A 25,616-nucleotide genomic window follows, 5' to 3' on the forward strand; every position below is an offset into this window, starting at 1 on the left:
AAGTTCCGGGAGTGGCCTAGTACTTCGTGTCGGTGTGTGTGCTTGATCCTGGACCGGTAGACGGGCGCCGCAACAGCTCGGTGACTAGCACTGCTAGCTGTGCAGATACATGGATTTGGGCCTGTGTCTGTGGGAGTTTGCACGTTCTCCCTGTGGTTGCATGGGTTTCCTCCGGGCGCTCCGGTTTCCTCCCACACCCCAAAGATGTGCTCTTAGGCTGATTGGTTTTACCAAATTGACACTATTCTCCCCTGAATCTGGCTATGTTGGGGGTTCCATTCGTAGACACGCAGGGTAGAATAGGTGCAGGGTGATGCGGCGGCGTGGGCTCGTTGGGCCGAAGGGCCTGTTTCCCGTGCTGGGTTGTTCTTTGTTCTTTGTTCTTTGTGCCTGCCTCCACCACCTTACTTGGCAGTGCATTCCATACCCCCATGACCCTCTGTGTGAAAAACCTCCCTCTACCTTGTGGGGGGTTCATCCAGCCCACACTCCTGCCACCCAGCACGTCCCTGATTCTGGTCACCCCGGCGTCTACGGCCCTCCTCTCCGCTAGCCACCTGCAGTTGCACAGCTGGAAGAGCGGATTCCTGAGCAGCGGCTTTTGCACGTTAGCCACTACTCCTGACAGGGGAGAACTGCAGCGTGAAGCAACCGTGTTCCAGACCATGAGGAGGTTCTGGTAAAAGATGGTCAACACCTGCTAGGAGGTCCAAAGACCTTCCAGATTTTTGTACAGGAGTTGCATGTCATAATTCAGGCCATGCACCTGACGGAAGAAATATGTCGCCAGAGCACACCATCGTGGAGGAGGCTCGATGTAAATGTATCTCTGCAGGGTCTGGAGGTGGAAGGTCATCACCTGGGTGCCTGATCGCCCTCCTCAACTGGGAGATACAGAACCTCAGCAAAGATTCAGTGCAGTCTGTTGTCCCAGAAGAACCAGACGAGGGTTCTCTGGATGTTTGTGACTAAGTCAGGGGGAGGGGTCACAGTGACCAATCGGTTACCACAGCATGGAGGCGACCAGCTGGTTTATGATGAGAATTCAGAGTTCCGAGCAGATACTTGTGATCCACCCTGTCAAACGCCTTCTCCTGATCAAGGGACAGGAAGGCGCTTGACGAGACAGCATTCAGAGCAGCCCTGCCCAGCGACTCAGGCAAGCAGTGACTTTGGTCTCCAACTCCTGCCAAGATTCCTTAGCTGGTCAAAGTTGAACTCCCAAGTGGAAGAGTCGGTCCTGCTCCAGGTGAAGGGCCTGAGTTCCTCTGGGAGGGGGTCCATCTGCCACGGATTGACCAGGAGTCTGGAGCACTTGGCCCAGTTGATGTTGGCAGAGGATGCAATGGAGTACATGGCCTGACATTCTCACATCCTCTGCAAGTCAGCTGGGTCTGTGACCTTGAGAAGCACGTCATCGGCGTAAGCCGACAGGACGCCCCGATACCCAGCGCGCACAGAGTCAAACCCAGCAACCTCAAGCAGGTGCAAGAATGGCTCCATGGAAATTGAATATAGTTGACTGGACAGGGAGCAGCCCTGCTGCACTCCTCTCCCAAAGTGAAGGGGCGCCATCAGGGACCCGTTAACTTTAATGAGACACTCAGCAGAGTACAGTAATCGGGCCCAGGGGGCAAAGTTCCGCAGAGTTCCAAGCAGATATTCGTGATCCACCCTGTCAAACGCCTTCTCCTGATCAAGGCACAGGAAGGCGCTCGACAGACCAGCCTTCTGGGAATGATGGATTAGGTCTGGGACCAGATGGAAGTTGTCGTGTATTGAATGGCCCAGACCATGTAGGGTTGATCAGGGTGGATTATGTGGCCCAGCACGGAGCTAAGGCATGTTGACATTGCCCTGGTGAAGATTTTATGCTCTGTGCTGAGGAAGGAGACTGGGCACCAGTTTTTGAGTAGGCAGAGATCCCTTTCTTGGGCAACAGGGCAACGATTTCCCTGGTTGCAAGACTCTCCTCTAGGATCCCTGGATAGTCATTCCCCAGGACGTCCCAGAATGCCTTGAAGAACTCCACAGTCAGCCCGTCCAGCCAAGGGGCTTTCCCCCTCGAAAGATTGTAGAGGGCACTGGTCAGCTCCCTCAGGCTTATAGGGGCATCAAGCCCTCTGTGCTGACCTACGGCAGGTCCTCCCACACAACTCTGCGGCCATCCTCGCTGGACAGATCCGAAGAGGGCAGAGTAGTAATGTCAGCCGATAGTCTTGATACCCTCTGGATCCAAGACGGGGGATCTGTCCGGACTGTCAAGTGAAGCAATTGGCCTGATACAAGCTCCTTGACCCCCAAGATCTCCAGCTAAAAATGCAGGGCCAACAGGATAGCCACCCCACTGGATGCGAGTGTGAGATGGCTCATGTAGACCACCCCACCCCAGCCCCACCCCCCCCACCCCTGCTCCTTGCCACTCCAGGAGGCATCAGATTTCGTCGTCCAGGGTGGTGTGGGTTTCTTGCAGAAAGCACACTGCATACTTCCCGTCCCGGAGGACTGAGAAGTTTTGGAATCTGCGAAGTAGCTCATTGCTGCCATTGACATTGAGACTGGCTGTGGTCACCTACAGCAGCTTACTTGTCCCGTCACCATTCACCACTTCCAACTGTTTGAGGGCGTGGTGGCACAAGACGTGTTGGTCAACTCCCTCATGAGCCCGGAGAGGAACCCTTGCAACTGGGGCTGCTCTTTTTTGTCCAGGCCCAGCGCCTCCTGAGAGCAGGCCTGTGCAGACAGGACGAGCAGCGCCAGGTCTGACCAACAGCGGATCTGAGTGTTCCTTTACAAAGGTCCTTAGTTCCCCTGGGGGGAATGGGGGTGGGGTGGGGGGGGCGGTGTAACTTGTGGGGGACACGAGGGAGTCTCCTGCCTCATTCCAGGCGGACTCCAAAATCGTTCCCGTGCCCACAACCGAGCAGCTCTCCTCCTCAGGGCTGTTGCCCTCCAACTCCGAATCTCCACCACAGTGCGTACAGTGGGCTGCACAGAGCCACCAACCAGTCCTATCTCCCCATCAAAGCCAACCCCAGGTCTGACAAACAAGGGGTTCCCCCGGGCTGCTCCCTTGCTTCTGGACCCAAGGGTGGCAGAGGTTCAGTCCCCCGCTCTGCCCCAGACGCCGGGACATCCCACAAGTCTGGAGAGAATACTGGTTGGAAACCAGGGGTGCCCAGTGCAGAGGTTGGCACTGTGGGGAGTGCTTCCTCACCACCATCCAAGGATCCAAACAGCGGGGTGCTGCCACAGTCCTGCAGCGATCTGAAAACAAACTCCTCAGGATGCTAAATTGCCCTGCATGGAATGGAACCACGAGGGTCCTGCTTGCACCCAGCCCCGGGATATCCTGCTTGGGGAATTGCAGCAGCAGGTGTTTCATTTTATTTGTGTTTTTCTTGCCCCTTCTCTGGGGGCAGTGCACAAAAACAGGTGGGGTGGGGCAGGGTCTGGTGTAAATGGGGAGAGGGGTGTGGGTGCGACCACCTCTACACTAGGGCAGGAAGTGTAGGGAGCCCCACAGGTCTTAGAGTTCCCCTTTCTCTGAGGTGTAAATCCTTTTCTTGAGGGACATCCTGTATGCAGGGGATGCCCTCGCACTGTGCCCATCTCCTTCCCACCCCGCCCATTGGGCTTTCCCTTCTCTTTTCCGTGAATTGTTGCTCGTGCTGGCTCAGGGTCACAAGCATCAGGGCGGCACGGTAGCACAGTGGTTAGCACTGCTGCTTCACAACTCCAGGGACCTGGGTTCAATTCCCGGTTCAGGTCACTGTCTGTGTGGAGTTTGCACATTCTCCTCGTGTCTGCGTGGGTTTCCTCCAGGTACTCCGGTTTCCTCCTACAGTCCAAAGATGTGCGGGTTAGGTTGATTGGCCATGCTAAAATTGTCCCTTAGTGTCCAGGGATGTGTAGGTTAGAGGGATTAGTGGGTAAATGTGTAGGGATATGGGGATAGAGCCTGGGTGGAATTGTGGTCGGTGCAGACTCAATGGGCCGAAGGGCCTGTTTGTGCACTGTAGGGATTCTATGTTCTAGCATCCCTCACCTGGACCCGGGAACCTGCACACTTGTGTCGCCGGGCTCAGCACAGGACACTGAGGTGTCAACGGGCCCGGTTGATGGATTGGGAGGGCGGCCGGAGGTGTTCTTTTTCCCCGAGCTAGCTGCCGGGGTGACTGGGGTAGTGGGGGTCGGGGTTCTGTTCCCCCCATTTTTCATGGCCTTCTGGCCGCGCAGACGCTCCCCTCCCTCCCCGCGGACAGCCAAGGTGGCAGTAGCTGCTGGTGTGGACTCCCCTTGCTGGAAGGCAGTTGGTACTTCATTGGGAGGAGGAGGGTGCCATCTGCGGCCACCTTGGGGTTGAGGTCGGCGGCCTTGGAGGCAGGGTAGTTCTTTCAGACTTGCCCCACCTCCTTACAAGCATGGCACCGTATGCCGTCCACCAACCAGAAGACATGTACAGCGCTCCGTCAAAGGGGACATTGAATCCCCCCTGCAGGCACTCTTCCTGGACCAGGCAGATAAAGACCTAGTGCCAGAAGGAGCATATGAGCCTGGGGGTTGGCTCCCAAAGGTCAATGGGATCACCCCAGACCTGACCTCTCCCAGTAGATAGAGATGGGAGAGGAGGAGCTCCACAGGGACATAGGGCAGGACATTTGAAAGAATGACCCTTTGTGTAGTGGCCTCTGGACAGTCCACCTCAAGGAAAGTCCCGCCCACCGTAAGCCCCTTTTCCAGGGCGAGGTGAATCACTCGCTCGGCCTTCAGGAAAAATACGACCTTAACCTCTTGCTGAGGGGTCGACAACCTCAGCCATTGTCATTGTGCAAGCCTCAATCATCATGTTGGGGTGGGCATAGCACTTGACCTTGAGATGTTTGGTCAGATGGCAGAAGGGTGGCGTAGCCTTGGGAGTGGCAGAGGCCTTTGAAGCTGCTGCTCCCGCAAACATGGGCCTGGAAGGCCCTGTCACCAGCGACGCTGAAGATCCTACGCCCATCCCGAGACTGTCCAGATGTTTTATGAGGATTTTTTTGAGTATGCGGGATGCATACTCAAGGGAGGGTTGGGTGGGGCCTCTCTGGGCCTTATGGGAGGCATAGAGAGAGGGGATAAAGAGGGAAGGAAGGGTGGGTATGGGAGTGAGGTGGGGGGGTTTTCTCTGCGCAGGTGTTCGGAGGTCAGACAGAGAATGAGGGAGAGTGCGATGTGGCCTCTGAGGCTCTCTCCCTCGATTCAGAGAAGCAGTCGGAGGAGCAGGAGGGAGGATGAGGGACATGGTACTGAGGTGGGCTAATGCCCGAGGTCCAGAGGAGATGAGGGTCTGCCGGTGATGTTGAAAGAGCAGTGGGTGGGGGGACTTCTGACCTTCAGCCCCTAGGACCTAACAAAGTTTAGGAAATCTTCACCCACTACTTCTGTAGATCTAAATGATTTCTGCCTTCTTCTCCCCCACTCCTCCGTTTCAGACACAGAGCTTTGATGGATGGGGGCACCAGCCCAACAACTCAGTTGTTTGGTGTTCTTTCCTTCCTTGTGGGATGCTATCCTTCCCTCTGCAGGTGTAAGTTAGGCCTTGAATCTCCAGGCCCAAGGCCTCAGGTCTTCCGGGCCTCACCCTCTCCCTCTCCTCTCCCAAGGAGATGCACCTGTAAGTGGCTGGAGGTTTGGGGCGATGGCTCTTCCTTCCTTCAAACAATCCCTTCACAGAGGCAAAGGTCCCATCACCAAACTTCTTTATTTATGATTATAACATATATACAGAGCTTGCATTTTCAGTAGCTTCCTGCTGTGACAGATTCTGAGAGCACCTGAAGGAAGCCTCTGCAAACACAGGGAGAATGTGCAGATTCCACATAGACAGTGATCTAAGCCGGAAATCGAACCTGGATCCCTGGCGCTGTGAGGCAGCAGTGCTAACCACTGTGTGTGTGAGACACCAAAATTGGAAGAACATAGCTATCTTAGAGAGCTGTAAAAGGTTTCAGAAATAGTGAGGGGTGAAGTCACGGACAAAATTGAAAAAAGAATGCAAATTTTAAAATGAAGTGTTGCATAATCAGTCATTGTACGTCAATGAGCACAGGGATGATGGGTGAATAGGAGTTGATTTGAGTTAGGACATAGATCTCAGAGCTTTGGATGAACATAAGTTTATAGAGACTGAAGGATGGGAGACAGGTCAAGGGGTGTTGGAACAGTCAAGTCTAGAGGCAACAAAAGCATAAGATGAGGATTTCAGCAATAAATGTAATGAGGCAGGGATAAAAATGGATGATATACATGGTGGAAATGGGTGATGTCACGGCTGTGTGGTTAGAAACTCATCTTGGAATCAGGTGTGTCAGCTGCAGCTAAATTGATAGCACAGTCACCTCTGAATCGTAAGTTCATGGTTCAAGCTCTGCTTCAAGGCTGACACTGAGAGTGCATTGTACTGTTATTACTGTTGTCGTTCCGATAAAATATTAAACTGAGTTTCATCTGTCTGCTTGGATAGGTGTACCATATCCCAGGACACTATTTGACACCCTTCTTGAGATCAATATTTGTCCCTCAATCAGTATCATAAAAAATGGATTTTATACATCGCCATTTGTGGAAACCATGTTTCCTATATTATACCTTCAAAAAATACTTCATTGGCTGTAAAGCATGCTGGTGGTCAGAAAACATGTAAATACTTGCATACGTGTTTGGACTTTTTCTTTTAAGGTTGTGAACTGTCTGGTTTAGCCTCAGACCTGATGTAGTTGGTGTGTAGGAAATAGAAACAATGGTGGGGAATTAAGACAATGGTTATAGTTCTCCTTTATAAATAATATTTTTGTTTAACCTGTGCTGAAAACAAGCAGTCTGACAATTCAGTGATAATGGAGGGGTTGTGACACATGATGGGGAGCTAAAACTGGATCATCACAGTATATACATTTGGAACTTGACATATTATCATATGATGTTGCTGAGGTCCAGCATGTAGATGAAAAAAGGAGAAGTAGGAGGTGTGAGGATAGATAGTAGATACCAGTGGCACACAAATAAATGAAATAATAGCAGTAAACAATCACTATTGGGAATAAAAGTTAGAAAAATGATACCAGAGGAGAACTTTTGAACCCCTTAATGTTAACGAAACTAGTATACTATATGACTTGGTTTCAGTAATGATAATGGAGAGTACAACCATGAAGTAGTCTTCAGAAACTCTCTCGCTAGGAGAGTGAACAGGACCAAATTTGACCAAGTAAAATAAAACCAACAAGAAGATCCACTAGATAAGGACATGAATTGATAGAATATTAGGGTAGAGACAAGTTGATGTGTGGGATGACCTCTACGCAGAAGCACTAGAATTGATTGTAATTTAGACAAACTGACATTAACAATATATGAACACTCTCAAGGTGGAATTAGTGAACTTCAAAGTTAAAATCTATCTGTGATGTGAGTGTGGGCATGAGACAAACTGTAGGATTCAGGCTGAAAAGGATGGTAGCAGAAGGATCACAGCTATTAACATATAAATGTTATTGATGTTACACAGGTAGGGAGAAGCACAAGATGAGTCAGAAAGTATGCAGGAATGAATTATTGTAGTGAGATCAGCCAAGAGCCTGATTGGTTTATGCAATAAAACAAGTATTTCATCTTTCCAGAATCAATATTTTGACATCAATATCATAATGCAACACTGAGATTGAATCTTTTAAAATGAAAATTTTTTGACATATTGGAATAATTTCAATATTTTCTGTCAATGCTGACTTTAAAGCTTACAGATCCTATAATGTTTTAAAAGTCTTTGGTTGTGGATCTTCTTTCCTGTTTGCAAAACATTGGGAAGGAATGAGGCAATTTATATTAACACAGAAATCTTGTTGTATTGCTTGCATTTGATGTCATTTTAATGACATTAATGATATTCCAATTCAGTCAGAGTTTCCTGTCTGGAATCCAAGTCAGTGCCTGTTTGAGGTGCAGTATGTTTTATACTGAAGAGAAAGAATTACTCTCACCACAATGAGCCCAGGTTTTGATCCCTGGCAAAAATGGGCTTGTGCTGGTCTTGGGCTTGCTTGTGTCTCAGGAGAATTGGTTGGATTCATCCAATTTTCTGATACAAGCTGTGCCTTTTATTTTGACAATGCTTGACTGGGGAATTAGAAAATGTGACAATTTTTCAAAGTTCGGCATCAAAGGAAAAGTTATGACTGGAGCAGAAAAATTGTCTAATGCATAATTCACTTCATAGTTTATTACCTAAATAATGGAAGTTTTCCCTAGTGTCCTTATACCAACTTGCCTGACTTTAACACTTGCTCTTCAGGGCTCCTCAAAGCAACTGTAGTATGTTTCAAACAGTCACTTGGTAGTACAGAACTTGGATACTGCTGAAAGGAGAGACAGCTTGCCAAAGCTTTTCATCTGCCACTCATCAGGACAAACGCAGAACGCAAGAATAACAAATTTCAAACAATCACAACAATTCATTCAACAGGATAAAAGGGTATTTCATGGTTGGCAAATTGACTCTGATTTGCTGAGGTGTTGCCATGAAGAAAGCAATAGGAAACTATAGGCTCTCCAAACTCTCAGATAATTCAAAAAAAATGCAAGACTCAAATATATTCCTTTTGTTCTCAGAGAATGGATCCCTGCAGACATTTTGTTTTAGCTTTTACAAGGGTGGGCTGGTTGGGTATGATCTGTACTTTTCCTATAATGAACGATCAAAGGAACATTCTGTTTGACTTGATCAAGAAATCATTGGGATGTACAGCCTATATACCTGGCGTCAAACCAGCACTGAAATGCATACATGATATTGCTCATTTGTGTGACAGGCAGAATGCCTTTTAGGACTGACATCAGCACGATATTAATGGAAATTGCCACATGCATAGCCACTGCAAAGTAGCTGTGTGAAATGGCTTGCTTAACATGTTGTTCAAAAATGCCTTTTTATTAATAACCAGTTCTACACTGCATGAGTTGGCCAAATGATTGAGTGAATTACTACTGCCAGATTTTAGTGAGTTTTCCCTGTACATGGTGAAGGATTCTTTTACCTTTGTGAAGACTAGAAGCAACTTATCTATTGATAGCAACATTTTACCTGTTGCTTCTTTGACATTGTGAGCTTATTTACAAAGCTGCTAACAGAAGCCTTTGGCATATTCACCTTGTCATTGTACCATGGCAATATAGATGCATCACCATTTTCTGAACCTGTATTCATTAAATGTAGCAACTCACCCAGCCAAGTTCAGTTTGAATGATACCATTCACATCCAATAGCTAGTGTATTCTGGGGTTCCCTCTAGGCCATGTGCTCACTAACAGATATGTTAGTTTCCACAAAGAATGTGTTTTAATGGAATGAGCCATAACTCCTACCTGTAGTTATTTTGTAGTTACATCATCTAATCGTGATCTTTGGATTTGCAGCTGTATGTAATGATTTCCTTACATAGCTTGGTGCTCCATCTTTCACTCAACTTCCTTTTGGAGAAGGAGCAATAAAACACTTTCCTTGACATGCGAGTTGAAGTTCTCCATTACTGTCTAACACTAATCTGTATACGCTTTGGAATTCATACAGGCTACAAAATCAGCCTTATCAGCAACCTTGTAAATAGGGCCCCAACCATTTATTCACTTTTTAAGCTGACACAGAAATAAAGTGCATCAAAGCTATCCTGAGGATCAATGGCTTTTTTATCATTCATTTGTGGGATGTGGGATGTGGGCATCATTGGCTATGCCAACATTTATTACTCATCCCTGAGGGCAATTAAAAGTCAGCCACATTGCTGTGGATCTGGAGTCACATGTAGTCCAAACCAGGTAAGGACGGCAGATTTCCTTCCCTAAATGATGCTACTGAACCAGATGGGTTTTTAACGACAATCGACAATGGTTTTATGGTCAACATTAGACTTTTAAATCCAGATTTTTATTGAATTCAAATTTCACTATCTGCCACAAACAACTTAAGATGATCAGTCAAGTTTGTAAGCTTGTTAGAAGTGACATACATTTATACATAGGTACCTATTCTCTGCAAACAAAATAAGTATGTTGAAGTTTGGGGTCTTTTTTGAATTATCCAGTTGCTTGAGGATCCAATAGTTCTTGTTGTGGCAACGCTCTGCAAATCAGAGTTGAGTTGCCAACAAATTTAGCATCTTTTTCTCCTATAGCATGTTGCACATTTAACTAACTTGCTGAAGTTTTTTGAAGTGGTAACAGAGAGAGTTGATGAGGGTAATGTTATTGATGTGGTGTAGATGGACTTTCAAAAGGCGTTTGATACAGTGCCACACTACATGTTTATGAGAGAAGTTAAAGCTCATGAAATAAAAGGGACAGTAGAAAGGTGGAGACAGAATTGGCAGAGTAACAGGAAACAGCCAGTATTGGTTAATGGTTATTTTTTGGGCTGGAGGAAGGCTTGTGGTTGAGTTTGCTAGGAATCAGTATTAGGATCCTTGTTTCTTCTGATATATGTTAATGATTAATGATCTAAATCTTGGTATGCATGGGGTAATTTCAAAGTTTGTGGATGATACAAAACTTGGAAGCATTGTAAACTGTGAGGAGGACAGTGTAGAAACTCAGAAGGACATAGACAAATTGGTGGCAGATGCATTTCGATACAGAGAAGTCTGAGGTGATTATTTTTGATAAAAAGATTAGGGAGAGACAATACAAAATAAGGGGTGCAACTCTAAGTAGGGAGACCCTTTTGTATAAATGCATAGATCATCGAAGGTGGCAGGACAAGTGGAGAGAGCAGTTAAAAAGCATGTAATATCCAAAGCTTTATTAATAGTGGCATAGACTATGGGAGCAAGAAAGTTATACAAAACACGAGTTAGACCTCAGTTGGAGCATTGAGTGCAGTTTTGGTCACTACATTTTAGGAAGATGTGGATGAATTGGAGGGAGTGGGGAAGAGATCTGCATTAATAGTTCCAGGGATGAGAAACTTCAGTTATGAGGATAGGTTGGAGAAGTTGAAATGATTCTCCTTGGAAAGAAGAAGACCAGGAAGAGATTTAATTGAGATGTTCAAAATCATGAGGGGCTGGGCAGAGTAGATAGGGAGAAACTGTTGCCGCTCACAAAAGGACTGAGAATGAGAGTACATAGATGTAAAGCGATTTTCAAAAGAAGGCAATGTTATTAGAGAAACTGCTTTTTTACACAGCTAGTGGTTCAGTCTGGACTGTATTGTGGAGATCTGGTGGAGGAAGGTTTAATCAAGGCATTAGGTGATTATTTGAATAGAAACAATGTGCAGGGTTACCAGAAAAAGGCAGGAGTATGGCACAAATCATAATGCTCAGATGGAGAGTTGGTGCAGACGTGATGGGATGCTCCTGTGATTCTGTGATTTTTAGCTGTTCTGCATCTGAAAAAGAAATAGGCTCAAACTATCAGATTAATAAAGGATTTGCTACACTTGGATAGATATGCAATCAGAGATAATTGAGAATTTAGTTACCAAAATTCAATGGTATTTAATATTTGACAGCTTTATATTTTATGGCTATGTTGGGATGTGCAATTTATAGTTTTGTCAAAACAACTGTTTAATTGTTTAACTATCAGATACATGATTAATGATTACAAATATATCAAAGGGTGCTAATTGGAAAAGTATTTCACCAATGAAATGTTATAATTTTTAATAATCACAATGCAATTATTTCCCAGGCTCACGAATACTACACGAAGGCAATTGATCTGCAGCCAGATGATGAATCTGCTTTGCTGAATCGAGCCATATGCCGTGTTCTGCTTCGACATGCTAAAGAGGCATTTGAAGACTTTGCAGAGGCTATTAAACTTAGTCCTTATTCAGCTCATATATATTTCAACAGAGCAAACCTCTATGCCACTCTGAAGCAGTTCAAAGAAGCTGAGAAAGATTATTCACAAGGTAAAATTAAACATACATATTTTTGCAACTGTTGTTGAATGACGTGCTGCAAGATTAGGAAAAATTCCTAATAAACATTCCCAAGGCTTAATTTCATTAAAAAAATCCTTATTTGAATTGGAAATTTATTCACTGAAAGGTAACTTCTATCTACATACTATAAACTAATTTTGCATGTTTCTATATATGATTTAGACAAGTATCTTGAATTAATAGTTTCCTTGATTTAAAATCATATCCTAGATTCCTCATTTGTGGTCTGAGGACCAGTGATAAATTTAACACTGTATGGCAAAAATCAACTGGATAGTTTAAAATTGACACAGGGCATACACACTATTCATGTACAACAGTACAGCTGTATATGTACTATAATAATACACAGCCCTTGCTACCATTTTCCTGACCCTTCAGATACCTCAATGTAGTCAGACTGCTTGCCAAAATCAGGTCATGGATGAGCATGGTTTCTATTTGTTATTACCAGGATTACTGGCAACATAATATTTAGCCCCCATCACAAGCTCTGTTCCCTTGCCACGAATCACATATTCCTTCCCTGACTCTGTGTCAGTCTAAGCTGGATTACTTGCAATTTTGTTTCTCTCTTTATAATTGAGTTGAGTTTTAAATCTTACACCATATATATCACCAAGACTACTGTACCTCTACCTCTGCAGCATTGCCTGCCTCTGTCCATTCTACAGCCCCTCCATTCTGTACATTCTATTGTCATTTATGCTCAATTACTCACAACGCTCATTTTGCAGACCCCCATCCTCCATAAATACCAACATCCAAAATCCGGCTGCATGTACCTGTTCTGCATTAACTCCTTCCTCACTGATCAACACTGAATCACTGAATATGCTCAATCAAAATGATTATAAATAATCTATAAATTCCTCCATGCTTTTATACCACCATAATTCTGCTGTCTTCTCCAAATTTATATTCTCTTTCTTTCCTCTGATCCTGGAATTCTGTGCATTCCTTTTTCCTTCGACATTTGATTGATGACTGAGCATTCAGCTGCCTGAGTCCTTCTCATTTTGAACTCTTTGTGTAAATCTCCCTGTATCTACAATGGGTGGAAAAATTGGAGAGTTCCTCGCTGGCACTGGCAGTACCTGTCAGGTGGAATTCAGTCACCTTTGATATGTAAAAATATGCAAAACATGTTGATCAAAGCACTTCAAAGAGGTTTATTTATATCTGGGGCATCTGAGAGAGAGAGAGAGAGCAAGGGAATCCCTTATGTAGAATGGAGTGCTGCTGTGATTATGAAGACTTCAGTGCCTCCATGGGCCATGGATATTAAAGTGACCAGGCCACTTCAAAGGTTTCACAGTACACAGACAAGAATGAAGATTTTAAACAGAAAGCTGTCTTACATCACAGTGCTAAGATTTCAGCACCCATAGTATTTTGATCATAATAAATGTACCAAACAATTGGCACAACAACTAAACAAAGCTGGCCTAGAGCATATTGCTTTGCCTTCATTTTTGTCTTATCATTTCTTAATTCTCTACGCCTTATGAAGGTCTGTTAATGGAGATGCCTTTGGAGATGCTTTTCAAGCTAGTAAACATTTGGACTTGCAGTAATTCCTCCAAAACCAGATACCAGACAATACAGTTAAGGGAATGGAATGGTGCACAGAGACTGTTGCTGCAGTGGCATTACATTATAGTTACTATGAGGCTAGAGAATTAGAATATATATAACACTACGGTTTAGTGTAGAACATGATTGTTTAGTTCAACTGGCAGAGGACATAATGATCAGTAAATCTCCTCTCTTGCTTTCTTTTTGTTTGTTAATCTCCAGCCTTCCAATTCATTTTTTTCATGGTGAAACTCTAGATGGAGTCAGCAGTGTTCGGACAGTGGTTTATACATCAAATGTCTGATTGTGGGCCACTTATCCACCTATCTTCTGTCTGTGACAAACAGACACTTTTGGCATGATACAAGCCACTGGCTACCCACTTATCTCTCTTCCTCAGCCACCTTTACAATATTCATGCTGGCTCCCAGAAGGAAATCATGCTTCATGTTCCACATGTTCCATTCTGATGTCTACAAAGTTAATTTTCCATATATTTTCAATATGAAATTATTATTAAGTAGAATTAGAACACTGTACAGAACAATAAACTATTTCCAAGTTCTCCTATTCCTTATCAAGTAGAGTATCCTGAAGTACTATTCCAGGTACTGACCGATCTCTGCATTTTGCTATTCTTCACGTGTGAGCTTAAATACAGACTGCTGGCAAGTAATTACACCTTAGGGGCATCATAACTGAATTTCCCCTTGTCGTCACCCAATTTCTATGCGCACAGCCCAGTCTGAAGACACCACAATATCGTGATCAAAAGAAGGAACCGATGCTGCTTTTTCCTTCCCCCTCTATTATAGGAACATTAAGGCTAATTGTATTGCTACTTGTGCTGAGATCAATCACCAATCAAGTAACTTAATATAGGACCTTATTGGTGTAGTTCACTACCATACCAGATGATGCAATTAACCCATAATATCACTGAATAAGTTACAGAATATTTGTTATGTCGATATTCTCTGAGTAACTGCAATTGTACTATTTTCCCACTAGGAACAAAGGAGGAAATAATGAATAATGTTCACAATAAATCCCACCTTTGGAAAATGTGAAATTTTGATTCTTATCAAGGAGGAAACAGAATATATGATTCATCTTAGCTTACTTAACCTAATCAAACTAATTGCCAAAGAAACATTTTGCTAAACTAAAGTATTGCACATTCTTGTTACAATGCTTAAAATAGTACAGGAAAAGCTAAAATTGGCTTAAGTTGAGGGAATGTATAATGCAACATGCTGTACAAAAATGTGTTTTTCCACAAAGCCAGATTTAGTAGGTTCGATATATTTTACCCAGCTTAAATTTCTCTTTCACAAAGAGAAATTGCTAATGCTTTATTCGAATGCAAAACCCCTGTGCTTTAAAGGAATGGATGCTGACAAGTGTTGATGTGCTCACGACACTTAAGGCAATGAATAAGACATTGAATAAAACATGGAGAAACCTTTTTCAGTGTTACTTTGAATCTATTCATATGACATCATCTGTATGTCAATAAATTTGCAGCTATTAATATCTATTCATACATAACAAAAATTTGAGCAAAGACCTTACATTACTGGCATAATTGTTTTGGCAGCTTGTTCCCCTTTATCATATGTGCCACACAACGTCCATGTATTTATGTTATTTAGTTTGAAAAGACAAGCCTGTCTGAGTGCAATTGAATTGTAGACATTCAGATTAGATAGATTGCATTTATCTGGCACGTAGATATCTTCCTCCTCTTCTAAATCCGCTGTTAGGCAGTAATTGTAAATGCATTCCTCTCCATTGTTTTCAGTCACTGCTCCAAACACCATTCCTCAGCGATTGATTCAATCTTTCTCCTTGGCAACAATCTGAGATTAATCCAGTCTGTTCTCAGCCTTGGTGTCACACTTGATTCTGAGATGAGCTTCCAAACTCATATTTGTGCTATCACTATGAGCCCACCTATTTCCACCTTTGTAACATTGACTAACTTTACATCTGTCTCAGCAGATCTGGTGAATCCCTCATTCGTGCCTTCGAATATTCCAATCCACCCCTGGCTGAGTTCCCACATTCTACTTTCTGTAAACTAGAAGTCATTAAAAACTCTGCTGCCTGTGTTTTAACATGCAGCAAGTCCTGTTTCCTATCACCCCTCTGCTCGCTGAATTTATATTGGCTCCCGAACAAGCAGTGTCATAACTTTAAAATCCTCATCTTTGTTTTCGAATCCCTCAATGGCCTTGCCCTTCTATGCTGACCCAGCCCTACAAAAGTAAAGGAGCTATAGTCCTCTTGTACATTCTCAATTATATTTGCCCATTATTGATGTTCTATCTCCTCATACTGTTCTCCATTCTACCATACCTTTCTCCTTTAAGACACTCCTTAAAATCTGACAAAGCTTTTAGTCAACTGAACTAATATGTTGCTCCATGTCATATTTTGTTTTATAATGCTCCTGTAAAATGTGTTGGGGGTCTCATATCTTGAAGATGCCATTTAAATATAGATTGTTATTTTCTCTCTTTCTCCTTTCTTAAATAGCAGGACTATATTGGCTATCTTAAACATAAAAACATAGAACATAGGAGCAGGAGGAAGCCATTTGGCCCTTTGAGCCTGCTCCACCATTCATAAGAACATAAGAACTAGAAGCAGGAGGAGGTCATTTGGCCCCTCGGGCCTGCTCCGCCATTCAATAAGATCATGGTTGATCTTTTTGTGAACTCAGCTCCACTTACCCACCCACTCACCATAGCCCTTAATTCTTTTACTGTTCAAAAATTTACCTATCCTTGCCTTAAAAACATTCAATGAGGGAGCCTCAACTGCTTCACTGGGCAGGGAATTCCACAGATTCACAACCCTTTGTGTGAAGAAGTCCCTTCTCAACTCAGTCCTAAATCTACTTCCCCTTATTTTGAGGCTATGCCTCCTAGTTCTAGTTTCACCCACCAGTGGAAACAAGTTTCCCCCTGCTTTTATCTTATCTATTCCCTTCATAATCTTATATGTTTCTATACAATCTCCCATCATTCTTCAGAATTCCAATGCGTATAGCCCCTGTCTACTCAGTCTCTCCACATAAGCCAACCCTCTCAACTCCGGAATCAACCTAGTGAATCTTCTCTACACCCCATCCAGTGCCAGTATATCCTTTCTCAAATAAGGAGACCAAAACTGTACATAGTACTCCAGGTATGGCCTCACCAGCACCTTATATAGCTGCAACATAACCTCTCTGTTTTTAAACTCCATCCCTTCATTACGATCATGGCTGATCACCCAAATCAGTAGCCTAATCCTGCTTTTCCCCCATAACCTTTGATCCCATTTGCTCCAAGTGCTATATCTAGCCACTCTTGAATACATTCAATGTTTTAGCAACAGCTACCTCCTGTGGTAATGAATCCCACAGCTCTTTGGGTGAAAAAATGTCTCTTCACCTCTGTCTTAAATGGTCTACCCTGAATCCTCAGACAGTGACCCCCGTTTCTGGGCATCTACCCTGTCTAGTCCTGTTAGAATTTTATAAGTCTCTCTGAGATCCCCCCTCATTCGTCTGAACTCCAGTGAAAATAATCATAATCTAGTCAATTTCTCCTCATGTATCAGTCTGGCCATCCAGGAATCAGCCTGGTAAACCTTCGCTGCACTCCCTCGAGAACAGGAACATCCTTTCTCAGAAAAGGAAACCAAAGCTGCACACAATACTGTAGGTGTAGCCTGACCAAGGCCCTGTATAATTGCAACAATACATCCCTGCTCCTGTACTTGAAACCTCTCACATTGAAGGCCAATATACCATTTGCCTTCTTTACTGCCGGCTGCACCTGCATGCTTACTTTCAGTGACTGGTGCACAAGGACACTTAGGTCCCTATGCACACTCCCCTCTCCCAATTTACAGTCATTCAGGTAGTAATTTGTCTTGTTATTTTTGCTTCCAAAGTGAATAACCTCACATTTATCCAAATTATACTGCATTTGCCATTGATTTGCCCACTCACCCAACCTGTCCAGATCATTCTGAAGGAACTCTGCGTCCTCATCACAGTCCACCCTCCCACCCAACTTCATCTTCTGCAAACTTTGAGATGTTACATTTTGTTCCCTCATTCTAATCATTAATATATGTTGTGAATAGCTGGGGTCCCAGCATTGATCCCTGTGGCACCCCACTAGTTACTGCCTGCCAATTTGAAAAGTACCATTTATTTCTACTCTTTGTTTCCTCTCTTCCAACCAGTTTTCTATCCATCTCAATACATTTCCCCCAATCCCATCTGCTTTAATCTTGCACGATAACCTCTTATGCAGGATTTTGTCAAATGCTTTCTGAAAGTTTAAATGTACTGCATTGACTGGCTCCCCCTTGCCAAATCTACATGATTTTCCCTTCATAAATCCATGCTGACTCTGTCTGATTCTGCCACTGCTTTCTAAATGTTCCATTATAAAGTCCTTGGGGCGAATGGGATCAAAGGTTATGGTGCAAAAGCAGGATTAGGCTATTGATTTGGGTGATCAGCCATGATCGTAGTGATGGGATGGACTTTAAAAACAGTGAGGTTATGTTGCAGCTGGATAAGCTTACTGGTCTATAATTCCCAGTTTTCTTTCTAACTCCCTTTTTGAATGTTGGAGTGACATTAGCTACCATCCAAACTGCAGGGACTGTTCCCGAGTCTACAGAATCCTGGAAGATGATCACCAATGCATCTGCTATTTCTAGAGCCACTTCCTTAGGCATTCTGGGATGTAGATTATCAGGCCCTGGGGATTTATCCGCCTTCAAGCCCATCAATTTTCCCAGCACCATTTCTCTACTAATATTGAGCTCCCTCGGTTCTTCCCTCTCACTAAATCTTGCATTCTTCAGCATTTCTGGAGTCTGATTTTTGTCCTCTTTTATGAAGACAGAACCAAAGTATGTATTCAGTTGCTCAGCCATTTCTTTGTCTCCTATTATACATTCCCCCATTTCTGTCTGTAGGGTACCTACATTTGTCCTCACCAACCTCTTTCTCTTCACGTATCTATAGCAACTCTTAGTGTCAGTCTTTATGTTCCCTGCAAGCATACTTTTGTACTGTATCTTCTAATCCTTGGCAGCTGTTCTAGAATCTAAGGAACTCTGGAAGCAAGAAAGCAATGTATCTGTCTATCTCTGCAAGCAGCTCTTTTAAAACTCTTAAGTTGCAGGTCCACAGATCTAGGGGAATTGTTGCCACATAGACCCATTAACATCTCCACTGCCATTTCATTACTTATACTGATCTTTTTAAGATCCTTGTTCCTGCTAGATCTTTGGTTCCCCTATGTTTCCAGAATGCTTTTTGTGACTTCTCCTCTGAAGACAGATACAAAGTTTCTTTTTATTCTTTCATGGGAAATAGGTGCATCCCTGGTTAAGACATCATTTTTTTGCCCATTCATAATTGATGGTGAACTGCCTTATTGAACTGTTGTGTTCCATGTTCTGTAGTGTAGGTATATCCACAATGTTGTTAGGTAGGGAGTATTGGTGGAATAAGGATATTAATCTGTAGTGCTGACATAACTAAAGTAGAAGGAGAATCAGGATATTGCCCCATCAACAGTGAAAGGACAGCGATATAGTTCCAAGTTATGACTTGGAGGTGTACTTGCAGGTGGTGGCTTCCCATGTGCCTGCTGCCCTTGTCCTTCCAGGTGGTAGAGGTCGGGGCTTTGGAAGGTGTTGTCAAATGCTACACACTACTGCCACTGTGCATTACTGGTGGAGGGAATGGATGTTCAAGGTGGTGGATGGGATGCCAACTAAGTGGGTTGCTTTGTCCTGAATGGTGTTGAGCTTTTTAAAAGTGGTGGACCTGCACTCATCCAGACAAGTGAACAGTATTCCATCACACTCCTGACTTGAGTGTTGTAGATGGTGGACAGGCTTTGGGGAATCAGGAAGTGAGTTACTCACCACAGAGTTCTCAGCCTCAGACCTGCTATTATAGCCACAGTATTTTTTATGGCTGGTCCAATTTGTCCATTGGTAACCCCCAGTATCATGACAGTGGGGGATTTGTTGATGGTAATGTAATTGAATGTCAAGTGAAAATTGTTAGATTATTTCCTGTTGGAGATGTTCATTGCATGGCAGTTGTGTGGCATCCATGTTACTTGCCATTTATCAGCCCAAGCCGGAATATCTTTCTGCATATAGACAGAAACTGCTTTAGTGTATGAGGATTTCTAAATGGTGTTGGGTCATCATCAGTAAATGTCCCCACTTCTGATATTATGATGGAGTGAAGGTCACTGATGAAGCAGTTGAAGATGTTTGGAGCTAGGACACTACCTTGAGAATTTTTCTAGTGATGTTCGGGACTGAGATGATTGACCTCCAACAACCATAATAATCTTTCTTTTTGTTAGGTTGTTCAACCACTGAATTATTTCCACCTAATTCCATTGATTTCAACAAACAAAAGCAGAAAATGCTGGAAAATCTCAGCCGGTCTGACGGCATCTGTAGGGAGATAATAGATCCACCGTTACGAGTCTGGGTGACCCTTCGTCAGAGCGTTTTCTGTTTTTGTTTCAGATTACCACAACTACAGTCATTTGCTTTTATCCCATCGGTGTCAGTTTTGCTAGGATTCCTTGATACCACATTTGGCCAAGCGTTGTCTCATATGAAGAATAGTCACTCTCATCTCACTCTTGAATTGAACTTTTATCCACGTTTTGGCCAAGGCTGAAATGAGGGCAGGAGCTAAGTGGCTCTGGCAAAATCCAAAGAGAGCATCACTGAACATGTCCTTTATGTGTAAGTGCTGTTTGATAGTACTATCAACAACACCTTTCATTGTTTTGACAGTGGTCGAGAGTAGCTTGGCTGGACAATGAATGGTCATGTTAAATTTGTCCTGCTTTATGCAATTTTCACATTGTTGGATAGTTGCTAGTATTGTAGCTGATCTGCAGCTTGGCTAGGGGCACAGCTAGTTGGGAAGCACTTGCAGTACTATTGCCGGAACATTGTCAGGGTCCGTAGCTTGGTGTATCCAGTGCACGTAGTCATTTCTTGGTATCACCTGGAATGAATCAAATTGGCTGAAGACTCATGATTTGTGACTTCTCAAAAAATGTCTTCACGAGATGTGCACATTGCTGGCTAAGCCAGAATTTATTGCCCATTCCTAATTGTCCCTGCAAAGATGTAGATGAAGTTGCCTTCTTGAATCTCTGCAATTCTGTGGTGTAGGTACACCCACTGTGCTGTGAGGAAGGAAGTTCCAGAATTTTGACCCTGCAACAGTGAAGAAGTGAGGTTATATTTCCAAGTCAGAATGGTGTGTGGTTTGAAGGGGATGTTGCAGGTGGTGGTGGAGTTCCTATACACCCATTGCCCTTGGCCTTCTAGGTGGCAGAGGTTGCAGGTTTGGAAGGTGAGGTAAAGGCGCCTAGTGAGTTGCTGCAGAGCATCTTGTAGGTGAAACACACTGCTGCCATTGTGCGGTGGTGGTGGTGGGAGTTAATTGAATGGGGTGGATGGGGATCCAAGCAAGCAGGCAGCTTTGTCCTGGACAGTGCCATGCTTCTTGAATGTTGTTGAGTTGCATTCAACCAGGCAAGTGGAGAGCATTCCATCACACTCCTGAATTATGCATTGTAGATTATGAGCAGACTTTGGGGAGTCAGGAGGTGAGTTAGTCTCCCCACAGAATTCTTAGCCTTTCTCTGACTTGCATTTGTGGTCACTGTATTTATATGGTTGGCCCATAAAAATGACGTCAGAGACCTCAGAAGGAAGCCAAGATGGATCATCCATTTGACACTTCTGGCTGAGCATAGTTGCAAATGCTTCAGCCTTGTCATTTGAATTGATGTGCTAGGCTCCTCCATTGAGGATGGGAATATTTGTGGAACCACCTCCATCAGTTAATTGCTTAATTGTCCACTATCATTCATGATCAGATATACCAACAGTATAGAACTTTGATCTGATCTATTGTTGTGAGATTACTTGGCACTATCAATCACATTCTGTTTCTGCTGTTTGGCGTACAAGTCATCCCATGTTGTAAATTCAGCAGGTTGACACCTCATTTTTATGTATGTCTGGTGTTGCTCCTGGCATGTCCTCCTGTATTCTTCATGAAACCAGGGTTGATCCCTAGCTTGATAGTAATGGTAAAGTGAGGAATATGCTGGGACACGAGATTACAGATTGTGGTTGAATACAATTTTGCTGCTGCTGATGGCCCACTGTGCCTCATGGATAGCAGGTTTTGAGCTGCAAGATCTGTTCAAAACCTGCTTCATTCAGCATGATGGTAGTGCCATGTAGCAGTGGAGGATGTCCTCAATGTGAAAATGGGACTTTGTTTTCACATGGACTGTTTGGTGGTCGCTCCTTTCAATACTGTCATGGACAAATGCACCTGCAACATGTAGGTTGGTGAGGGCATGGTCAAGTCAGTTCTTCCTTCTTGTTGGTTCTCTCTCCACCTGCCACAGACCCAGTGTAGCAGCGGTGGTCTTCAGTGCTAGATCCATAGTTATTTGTCATTCATATTAATGATTTGGATGAGAATATAGGAGGCATGGTTAGTAAGTTTGCAGATGACACTAAGATTGGTGACATAGTAGACAGTGAAGAAAGTTATCTCCAGTTGCAACGGGATCTTGATCAATTGGGCCAGTGGGCTGACAAATGGCAGATGGAGTTTAATTTAGACAAATGCGAGGTGATACATTTTGGTAGATTGAACCTACCAAAGGACTTACTCAGTTCATGGTAGGGCGTTGGGGAGAGTTACAGAACAAAGAGATCTAGGGGTACATGTTCATAGCTCTTTGAAAGTGGAGTCACAGGTAGACAGAGTTTTGACAAAGGCATTCGGCATGCTTGGTTTCATCGGTCAGAACATTGAATACAGGAGTTGGAATGTCTTGTTGAAGTTGTACAAGACATTGGTAAGGCCACAGTTGGAATACTGTGCGCAGTTCTGGTCACCCTATTGTAGAAAGGATATTATTAAACTAGAAACAGTGCAGAAAAGATTTACTAGGATGCTGGACTTGATGGATTGAATTATAAGGAGAGGCTGGATAGACTGGGACTTTATTCTCTGGAGCTTTGGAGGCTGAGGGCTGATCTTATAAAGGTCTATAAAATAATGAGGGGCACAGGTCAGCTAGATAGTCAGTATCTTTTCCCAACGGTAGGTGAGTCTAAAACTAGAGGGCATAGGTTTAAGGTGAGAGGGGAGAGATACAAAAGTGCCCAGAGGGGCACTTTTTTCACACAGAGGGTAGTGAGTATCTGGAGCAAACTGCGGGAGGTAGTAGTAGAGGCAGGTACAATTTTGTCTTTTAAAAAGCATTTAGATAGTTACATGGGTATGATGGGTAAAGAGGGATATGGGCCAAATGTGGGCAATTGGGATTAGCTTAGGGGTTTTTAAAAATAAAGGGTGGCATGGACAAGTTGGGCCGTAGGGCCTGTTTCCATGCCGTAAGTCACTATGACTCTGCTGGTTTAGTCAGTAATGTTAAACTGAGCTACGCTTGTTGATGGATATTGAAATACTGCACCCAGCATACATTCTGTGTCTTTGCCACACTCAGTGGTTCTCTGAGTTGGTATTCAACATGGAGGAGTACTGATTCATCCGCTGATGGGGTGCAGGGTAGTAATAATTAGCAAGAGGTTCCTTGCCTACGTTTGCCCTGATGTAAATTTGATCGGATGCAGTCAATGTTCACAGAATCACACAGTTTGGAAGAGGCCCTTCAGCCCATTGAGTCTGCACCAACACATGAGAAACACCTAAACTAAATACCTTATCCCATTTGCCAGCACTTGGCCCATTGCCTTGAATGTTATGACATACCAACTTTTTAAAGGATGTGAGGCAACCCACCTCCACAACCTTCCCAGGCAGTGCATTCTAGACCATCACCACCCTCTGGGTAAAAATGTTTTTCTTCACATCCTCCCCAAACCTCCTGTCCCTCAAATTGAATTTGTGTCTCCTTATCAGTAACCCTTCAGCTAAGGGGAACAGCTACTCCTTATCGACACTGTCCATGTCCTCCATAATCTTATACATCTCAATCATGTCACCTTTCAGTCTTCTCTGCTCCAGCAAAAACAACCCAAGCTTACGTAACTTCTCTTTGTAACTTAAATGTTCCATCACAGGCAGCATCTTGGTGAATCTCCTCTGCACTGCCACCAGTGCAATCATATCCTTCCTATAATGTGGCAACCAGAACTGCACACAGTGTTCTAGCTGTGGCCTCACCAAAATTCTATACAGCTCCAAAATGACTCCCCTGCTTTTGTAGTCTGTGCCTCAATTGATAAAGGCAAGTGTCCCATATGCTGTTTTCACCACCCTAATAACAGGCCTGTGCACTAACAGGCCCATGCACTACCATGCCCATGCACTAACATGTTGAGCACTCCCAGGATAACTCCCTGCCTATTGAATACCAATATGCCACCACCACCTCTGGTGAGTCAATTCTGTTGGTGGGACAGAGCATTCCAGATTTGGTGATGATCTGAGACATTATAAAAGTATGATTTAGTGACTATGAGTGTGACTATGTCAAGCCGTTGCTTGACTAATCTGTTAGACAGCTGTCCCAATTTTGTCTGCAGCCCCAGATGTTAGTAAAGAGGACTTTGCTTGATAGAGGGAGCTGGGATAATTGTCTTTTCTGGTCCTTGGTTGATGCTTGATCGCCCATCCGGTTTCATTTCCTTTGATTTTCAGAGGCATTTAAAAGATCATTGTTGAAGTCTCTGTCATTTTCTTATTCTCCAGTTTAGTTCCACCGGTCTCTGCATCTAATGGGCCCACCTCTACTTTCACTAATTTCTTATTCATGTACTAATGAAAATATTTACAATTTTTAAAATGTTTCTTGCTATTTATTTTTCTCTTTCATATCAATTTCTTGGTCCTCCTCCTCTGAACCCTAAAATGTTTTCAATTTTTAGGCTTACTACTGTTTTTGTCATGTTATAAGCTCTTGCGATCTTTAACTCCTCTTGTTAGCTAAGGTTGGACCACTTTTATACTTCGTTCCTTGACACATTGATCTAGGAAAACTTTCTTGTATACACATTCTATGAACTCGCCCTCCATACTCTTCCTGCAAATGTGGTTTTCTCGGTCTATCTGAAGAGTAAAGTCCCCCGTGATTACTGCATTATCTTGATTACCTCTAATTTACTGATACATATGCTCTCCTACACATTACCAATACTGATGGTTATTTTCAACGTCAGCCACTCCATTCCACCAGCAATGATTCAATATCCATCCTTTCCATTTAAGATATTTTATGCTGTGCTTAACTCCCTTCATGGTCTCACTGCTGCCTTTCTCAGTATCCTGGTCCAACTCCACAGCCTCTCCTGAATTCTCCATTCCTTTGGTTTGGACTCATTGCTGAATCACCTCCTCTCTTCACCTCTGTTGGTCAATGTTTCAATGATTTGGGTCGCTCCTCTGCCTCTTTACCACGTTCTCCTCCTTTAAAGCCTTCCTTAAAACTGACCTGTTTGACCAAACTTTGAACACCCCTCCTCATATTTCTTTAATTATATCCACATTTGACGAATTACATTGCTGCAAAAGGCATTAGGATGACTCTCTGCATGAAGGATGCCATATAAATGCAAGTTGTTCTGATTTCACATGACTTTTTTATAACAAAGTAATAAAGCTGAGCTGTTACTGGCCTTGTGCCTGGATTATTAAATGTCAGCAAGCTGAAGATTTTTCATTGGCTAAAATTTTAGCGTGCAATATGGCATCTGAGGAAGGCACATCTGTGTTTTGAGTATTTTGGCCTCAGTTTTATTAAAGTTGCAGAAGCACATATGGTACGTAATACATGGTAGAAAACTACAATTCTCTACAACTCATAATCCCAATAAGATGCCAATTTTTGTGCTTCTTTGCTATCAGTACATAATATTGCTAGTTTTATTTTCCTTAAGCCAATTACCCTGTTTAAGGAAAACAATGCACTTTATATTATAACTTCAATTT

The 25,616-nt window shown here is 43.5% G+C and overlaps 1 protein-coding gene across 1 annotated transcript in view; it reads left to right on the forward strand.

Moving 5' to 3' along the window:
* ttc6 (tetratricopeptide repeat domain 6) overlaps positions 1–25,616 on the forward strand; it is a 268,411-nt gene that overhangs the window by 233,462 nt on the left and 9,333 nt on the right. The window contains exon 33 of the mRNA XM_080201905.1: positions 11,728–11,953. Coding sequence (XP_080058031.1) covers positions 11,728–11,953 — 226 coding nt within the window. The remainder of the gene's footprint in view (positions 1–11,727; positions 11,954–25,616) is intronic.

The sequence above is a fragment of the Carcharhinus amblyrhynchos genome, chromosome 14, assembly GCF_965287045.1.
Source record: "Carcharhinus amblyrhynchos chromosome 14, sCarAmb.v2.hapA, whole genome shotgun sequence".
In the NCBI taxonomy this organism is placed as follows: Eukaryota; Metazoa; Chordata; class Chondrichthyes; order Carcharhiniformes; family Carcharhinidae; genus Carcharhinus; species Carcharhinus amblyrhynchos.